Source organism: Parambassis ranga, chromosome 12 (genome assembly GCF_900634625.1).
Source record: "Parambassis ranga chromosome 12, fParRan2.1, whole genome shotgun sequence".
In the NCBI taxonomy this organism is placed as follows: Eukaryota; Metazoa; Chordata; class Actinopteri; family Ambassidae; genus Parambassis; species Parambassis ranga.
The window spans coordinates 15,330,305-15,337,863 of record NC_041032.1 but is presented as its reverse complement, the minus strand read 5'-3'; the positions used below and the strand labels follow the sequence as shown (position 1 = coordinate 15,337,863).

The following is a 7,559-nucleotide window of genomic DNA, read 5'->3' as shown; positions in this document are numbered from 1 at the left end:
GCTTACGTACGTTCTGCTTCCGCACCGCCATATTGGATTACATCAGTGTAGCTAGCGGTAGCGAACGGTGAATGCGGACATTTATAATTATGGAAAGGACTCTCTGACCGCTGTGACGCTTCCCTTTTGGTCATAGGTGAGTTTATATAGCTTTTAACGACTAGTGTAAAGTGGGTGGACAACAGGCCGAAGAGGAAGAGGCGGGTCGTGTAGGTTTAGTCAGGGCGTGACAGCTAGTGTAGCTAATGCTAACGGTAGCCTTAGCCACAGTCAGCTGCTGGGAAATGTAGCTAATGCTAACTGTCCAGCTCTGTCTAGCTGTCCGTTATACAGACATACTTCTGTTCTACCACAGATGTATTGTTGTCTTTGTAACGCAGGTGAAGCCATCCTGAGACCATGTTAGCACGTCTGTTCAGGCTCCACGGCCTGCTGGTGGCCTCCCACCCGTGGGAGGTCATAGTGGGGACCCTGGCTCTCACTGTCTGCCTGATGTCCATGAACACTCTGGCAGCCAGCAGCCAGATGTGCAGGTGGAACGAATGCTCCAAGGTGGAGGAGGTGAGGCTGGTGTGGGTGTGGCACTAAAATGCCTGCAAGAATAAAACGCCTGGATGCTAACGAGGAGTCTGCGTGTTTCTGTGTTTCATTACAGAAAAGCCAGAGCAGCAACATTATCATTCTGACAGTCACTCGCTGCATGGCCGTCATTTATATCTATTTCCAGTTCAAGAATCTACAACAACTGGGATCCAAATATATACTGGGTGAGTATGAAGAGATGTTAGAGGCTGCTCAGCTCTGAACTGGTGTTATTGGAAAAGGATTGAACCTATCATCTGTTTTCCTGTCTGCAGGTATCGCCGGCTTATTCACAGTATTTTCCAGCTTTGTTTTCAGCACGGTGGTCATCCATTTCTTCGGAAAAGAACTGACAGGTCTTAAGTAAGTGTCCCTAAAACACCCGGTCTGTGTTCCTCGGATAGTTCTCAAGTTACTAATACAGTGTCTAAATCTACTGTAATGAGCGCAGACCTTTAAAGTGGCAGCCATTCAAGTCAGGGGTCTGTCAGGTGACACCACCTGGTCATTATGCTGGTCCCATGCGCCTTTAAAAGGGCAGTTTCAGGGCGTCTTCTTCTCTTGTCCCTGTGGCCTCGTTTTTCATCTCCTGCACTTTTAATAGAAGCAGCAGCACAATTCTGGCTGCAAGTACAGGGAAGTCAGATAAAAAAATACAGATAACACAGATAAAAAGACAAAAAATATTAAAAAAAAAAAAAAAAACTTGGATCAGTTCAGTGTTTCCCACAGACCAGTTAGCAATCCGTGGCGGCACGTTGGTGCCGGTGGAGTCAGTCATTGGGGTTTATGCAGAGTGTGTGCAGGAAGTGGGATTAAACACATGTTCTGAAGCTGCTATAAGTTAAATATATATGCCTATCTGATGACCATTTTTAAGTCTCACAGTTCTGAGTCATAAGACAAATTAATACAGTTTTACTAGAACCCTGCGCGGACCTTCCCCCACCTGGCCTGCCCTGTAATGTCTCCATACATTACAGGGCAGGCGGGAGAATTAGTTTTACTCATACAAATACTATGACCATGTTTCCTAATAATAATTTGAAATCAAAGTTGAGTTTTTACTTGAATTATTTTAGTTCCGGGCTTTGAATTCTTTGTCATTCAAGGAATGGATTATAAAAACAGCTGAAGCTGAAGGTTTTTATTTCACTATAAGAACTCAACACTGACCTCAGCCCATGTGTCAGCCTGTTGTTGTGTTGTAAAATAAAGGTTGAAAGCTTTTGGTGTTATTATTCTTTGACTATGGGCATATACCGTAGTTTATCTCAACTGTAACTGCATTTCACCTTAAATCACCTAATTGTTTGCTGCGTTATCAGCTCTGTCTATGCTGCATTAGGGTGCGGCATGTTCCATTATCAATTACGTTAAGTGAGCTCCAGATATCGCCGACTGTCCTTTCTGTGCAAATCCGCTGATTCGGGTTTTCCTTCAATAGCTCATAGGTGTCAGGATTGAGGAGGAACGAGCTGATCAGCTGTCAGTGTGTGTGCGTGAATGAGAAATTGGTCTATGTGTGGGAAACCCTGCAGTGCATCAAATAGTGGAAAATTGGAGCTTTTTACATTGAATACAGAAGCTATGTTGAAACATCAGGATTTAAAGCTTGGGTTCGGTCATGTTTCATGATGAATTTGTCATTATTATGTGTCCTTTTAAGTCATATGAATAAATTATAAAATCAAATTGATCTTGAGCTTTATAATGATTAGGTTTCTCTTCAGTACACGGACGCTGCTTCGTCCCCTGATTGACATTTGACTCTTTCCCCACAGTGAAGCGCTGCCGTTCTTCCTCCTGCTCATCGACCTCTCCAAAGCCTGTGCTTTAGCAAAATTTGCCCTCAGTTCTAACTCTCAGGTAACATCACTCAATGTTTCAGACTGCGTGTGTTTAGTGTAATTCGTATGCTAATGATGTGGCTGTGTCTACAGGAGGAGGTGAGGGACAACATCTCCCAGGGCATGGCCATCCTGGGCCCCACGTTCACCCTGGATGCTCTGGTGGAGTGCCTGGTGATTGGAATTGGCACCATGTCAGGTTAGACCTCCATCTGTGTTGGAAAGCAGTGACAGGACGGGCTGGGTACATTGAGCGGAAAATGAAATCCATGCTGTCTTCCAGGTGTGCCGCAGTTAGAGATCATGTGCTGTTTTGGCTGCATGTCCGTCCTCGCCAATTACTTTGTCTTCATGACGTTCTTTCCTGCGTGTGTCTCCCTGGTCCTGGAGGTGAGGAGGATGCGTCATTATATCCCGGACGGGATGATGATGATGATGATGATGATGATGGGGAGCTAACTGTGAATTGTTTTGTTGATTTAGTTGTCGAGGGAAAGTCGTGAGGGCCGACCCATCTGGCAGCTGAGCCACTTTGCCCTTGTGCTGGCAGAAGAGGAAGATAACAAGCCCAACCCTGTCACCCAGAGGGTTAAAATCATCATGGTGAGCAGCTTCAACAATATGTCGCATTTTTAAATATTGGAAATGAAACTGCGCTTACTCTAAACCATCTGAGCCTGTTTTGGAGCTACGTGTTCGAAGTAACGTTTGTATTTTCTTTCAGTCTCTGGGTTTGGCCCTGGTTCACGCCCACACACGGCTAACAGCTGAGCACTCAGGTCAGAACCGCACCGTGGAGGGACCCGTCATAGAGAGACTGGACTCCGGTGACACTGTGTGGCCGCTCAAGCTCACCAGGTAAAAAAACACAAGGGAGGCTGAATGCATTTCAGTCACAATGCCTTTTATCCGTCAGCGCCTCCAGCCCACTGATGCGTGACTCTGTCTCCTCCCATCAGTATTGACCTGGAGCAGGTGATAACCCTCGGCCTCGCCCTGCTTCTGGCTGTAAAGTACGTCTTCTTTGAGCAAGCAGAGACGGAGTCCTCGCTGTCCCTCAGGGGCCCCATTATCAGCTCTGCTCCGACACAGAAGCTCAGAGCAGCAGGAGACTGCTGCAGGAGGGACCCGGTGGCTTCGAAGCCCCACAAAACTACCAACGGTATCCTGGCAACCAGCCCAGCATCAGACCTGAAACTCTCTGCGGAGGCCAACATGGCACTCAAAGAGAAGAGTAAGGCTTTTGATTGATGCGTTAAAAACACGAGGCCCTTCTCTGTGTAGTTTAAAGTGTCTTTATTGTAGAATAAAAGATCAAATCAAACTTCTGATGTCTCTGCAGCGGAAGCGACCACAGGTTCGATTAATGATGCCTGTCCTGCTCAGACACCTTCAGGTGATGGTGCCTCAGAGCCTCGAACGCTGGATGAGTGTATGGCCGTCCTGTCGGACCCTCAGGTAAGAATCACATCTTACCTCACATTCTGTGTTTGTTCCGGTTTAATGACTAATATGTGTGGGCGTGCTGCTTCGCAGAGAGGAGCCCTCTTCCTCAGCAATGCTGAAGTGATGAAGCTCGTCAACGCAAAGAAAATCCTCAACTACAAGCTGGAGTCTGTCCTTGAGAACCCAGAGCGGGGCGTGTTCATCAGGAGAGAAATGTTATCACCCAAACTTCCCGTTCCCACCGCCCTGGCTCGTCTGCCTTATCAGGGCTACGACTATTCGATGGTAGAAAGCCTTGTCCGGTCTTAGATCCGTTTTTTACAAAGCAGAGTTCTGATGTGCGCCTCATGCGTCCTCTCCCTGCAGGTGATGGGATCCTGCTGTGAGAATGTCATCGGCTACACGCCGGTGCCGGTCGGAGTGGCCGGTCCTCTTCTCTTGGATGAGAAGCAGTTTTATGTTCCCATGGCGACCACAGAGGGCTGCCTGGTGGCGAGCACTAACAGAGGCTGCAGGGCGCTGTCTGTAAGTGAGCAACGTCTCGTGTGTGTGTGTTTGTAATTGTGTGTGTGTGTGTGTGTGTGTGTGGTGCTGACGTTCTTTTCCTTCCTGTCTAGCTGAGCGGAGGCTGCAGCAGCAGGATACTGGCTGACAGCATGACCCGGGGTCCCGTGGTGAGGCTGCCCTCAGCGTGCCGGGCAGCAGAGGTCAAAGTCTGGCTCGAGACCTCCGATGGGTTTCGAGTGATAAAAGCGGCCTTCGATCAGACCAGCAGGTCAGCAGGAATAACACAGAATGGCAGGGAGTGTTTTAAAACACGCAGATAACAAAAGGAGGAGGGGAAATAGGATTATTTTAATTTGCAGGTCTGGAGAAGTGTTGGGAAAAAATACCACAAGAGAGTCTGGAACAATGTTTGTAGTTCCAAACTGCTCCACCTTCTCTGTTTTCTCAACTATAAAATTCACAGCTTCAACAGCTGTGTGTGGACATAAAACAGGACAAATAAACATAAATCTGATGGAGGCTAAATCAGAATCAGAATTCCTTTATTTATAATTTAATAATATATTTATTTATAAAAATATACTTTATTTTTGTTGGTTACAGACAAATAGAAATCAAAGATAAATTGAAATATATAATAAATATCTAAATACCTAGATAGCATTTTAATCCCTGAGTTGTATCTAAAGAAGAACATGGCACTGGCCACCACAGACTCAGAGAACATCCTCAGCATCGTCGTGCAGATGTTGAAGGACTCTGGCCCTTCCTGTAAACAGGGTCCACGTTCTTACTCCAGACCAGTTTGTGGTCCAAGTACATTCCCAGGTATTTGTACTCCTCCACCACCTCCACACTGACCCCTTTGATGCTGGTAGGGGTCACTGGAGCCTTTGTCCTCCTCAGATCCACCACTAGTTCATTTGTCTTTGTCACATTGAGCAGTAGGTGGTTGCTCTCGCTCCAGGTGACAAATAATCCCACATGCTACGTTAGTGTGTAGCATGAAGAAATAATCTGCTGTTAGCTGAGAGAGTCAGACACACACACACACATCAGCAGAAGATTGAGCGCTGTGACTGACTCTCTCCCTGTCGCAGGTTTGCCCGTCTGGAGAAGCTGCTCGTAGGTATCGCTGGGAGAAACCTGTACATCCGCTTCCAGGCTCAGACGGGAGACGCCATGGGAATGAACATGATCTCAAAGGTACGAGCAGCTCCAGCCCGAGCGAACCCTGAGCTCCAGCTGCTGTCCTGAGAGTTCTGAGGTGTGTGTATTCTCTGTGGTCCGCAGGGCACAGAGCAGGCGCTGCACACGCTCCAGCAGCACCATCCGGACGTGGAGGTGCAGTCGGTCAGCGGCAACTACTGCACCGACAAGAAGTCTGCAGCCATCAACTGGATTCTGGGCCGCGGGAAGTCCGCCGTGTGTGAGGCCACCGTTCCTGCCAAGGTGGTCAGAGAGGTAAAGACAAACTCACTGCTGCTGTTTTTGTGTCGGTGACATGATGCTGAAACAGCTGCGTCTGTCTGCAGGTGCTGAAGAGCAGCACGGCCGCTCTGGTGGATCTGAACATCAGCAAGAACTTGGTGGGCTCGGCCATGGCGGGCAGCATAGGGGGCTTCAACGCTCATGCAGCTAACATAGTAACAGCCATCTACATTGCCTGTGGGCAGGTACGGCATCAGCTCAACAAGTCTGAGTCTATATCTTTCAATGATAAATCCGTCACCTCAAATCTCCATGGTTTCATCTTTAGGATCCGGCTCAGACCGTCGGGAGCTCCAACTGCATCACTCAGATGGAGCCTGCTGGTCCACACGGGGAGGACCTGTACATCAGCTGCACTATGCCCTCCATAGAGCTGGGCACCGTAGGAGGAGGCACCAGCCTGCCGCCGCAGCAGGCCTGTCTGCAGGTACCTTCACACATCATCATCTGCTTTGTGCAATGGTTTACTAAATGTATGATCACATCTAAAATCTGCTCTAAAAATATTCTGTTAAAAAAAACAAAAAATTCTGCACACCTCAGCGAAACTAGGAAGCCATGAATGACTCACATGTGGCCAGAAGTCACATGACAAAAAATCAGCAAGTTCCAACGGAAATAAGATTGTTTTTTTGTCTGAGTTGTCTCTGCTTTCAGCCACGTTAGTGCCGTCATTAAATGTCTTTATCACTGTGTGTGTTTTCAGATGCTTGGGGTCACCAGCCCCAACCAGCCCGGGGAGAACGCCCGGCAGCTGGCCCGCATCGTCTGCGCCACCGTCCTGGCGGGGGAGCTCTCTCTGATGGCGGCCCTCGCTGCCGGACACCTCGTCAAGAGCCACATGACGCACAACAGGTCTGAGGTTTGAGTCTTTGAGGTGTGTGGTGTGTGAGGTGAGGAGTTTCCGTTCTGACTTTGTCGCGTCTTTCTCTCCGTTAGATCGAAAATAAACCTGACAGAGACGTTTTCATCGGGGGCGAATGCGTGATGTTAATCCAGCTAACGGCAGGACGCTTCGCCGGCTCTCCTCATGACGAGGTTCTGAAGGGGACGCTCGGAGACATAAACACAGCCAACGTGGCGCTTGCTTTCTGTGGACTGCAATGAGATGTTACTAATTCGTGCCATTTGTTTGCATCCGAACCTTCCAGGCATGTTTGCGAATGCCTTTATCAGAAAACTGTGAATCAGAGGACACAGACACACACAGACCTGCGGACTGCTGAATGAATCTTTGCACTTTGCCAAAAGCTTGTTTGAGCTGCGCTGTTAATGTTGGTGACTTTGTTCACACAGCCTGAATGTATGTTGTGCTCTTATCAGTGTTGTAGGCGGCCATGGCACAGGAAGGTGCTGCTGTATACTGTGTATACTGTGGAGTGGCAACAGCTTGGGCTGATTCAGATTCTGATCGGCTGGTTTCTTTTTTTGAAAGGAAAGGAAAACTGGAAGCCATATTAATTTATTGAACTTTTTGTGATTATGTGCTGAACCTTTGGTTTGTGTTGTCATTTTCAGATGTGGCCTTACATGCAGTATGTCCTGAAAAAGCCTTAGCACGCATTAGATAGAATATTCAATTGTAAAACGAAAATAAAAAAAACAACAAAAAAAAACCACAATGTTCCCTCTTGATGAGCTTGTTTTGTTTATTATATATATTTATATATATATATATATATA

At 47.5% G+C, this 7,559-nt stretch overlaps 1 protein-coding gene across 1 annotated transcript; it reads left to right on the top strand.

Annotated features, from left to right (window-relative positions):
- LOC114444249 (3-hydroxy-3-methylglutaryl-coenzyme A reductase-like) lies at window positions 1-7,479 on the top strand. The gene is made up of 20 exons (XM_028418712.1): window positions 1-136; window positions 381-561; window positions 656-767; window positions 858-945; window positions 2,367-2,451; window positions 2,526-2,631; window positions 2,716-2,822; window positions 2,916-3,035; window positions 3,157-3,290; window positions 3,392-3,666; window positions 3,775-3,890; window positions 3,969-4,163; window positions 4,245-4,403; window positions 4,496-4,653; window positions 5,486-5,591; window positions 5,679-5,849; window positions 5,921-6,061; window positions 6,145-6,303; window positions 6,583-6,731; window positions 6,816-7,479. The coding sequence occupies exons 2-20, from the start codon at window positions 400-402 to the stop codon at window positions 6,862-6,864; spliced, it is 2,592 nt and encodes an 863-aa protein (XP_028274513.1). The 5' UTR covers window positions 1-136; window positions 381-399; the 3' UTR covers window positions 6,865-7,479.
- Window positions 7,480-7,559: the final 80 nt, after the last annotated feature.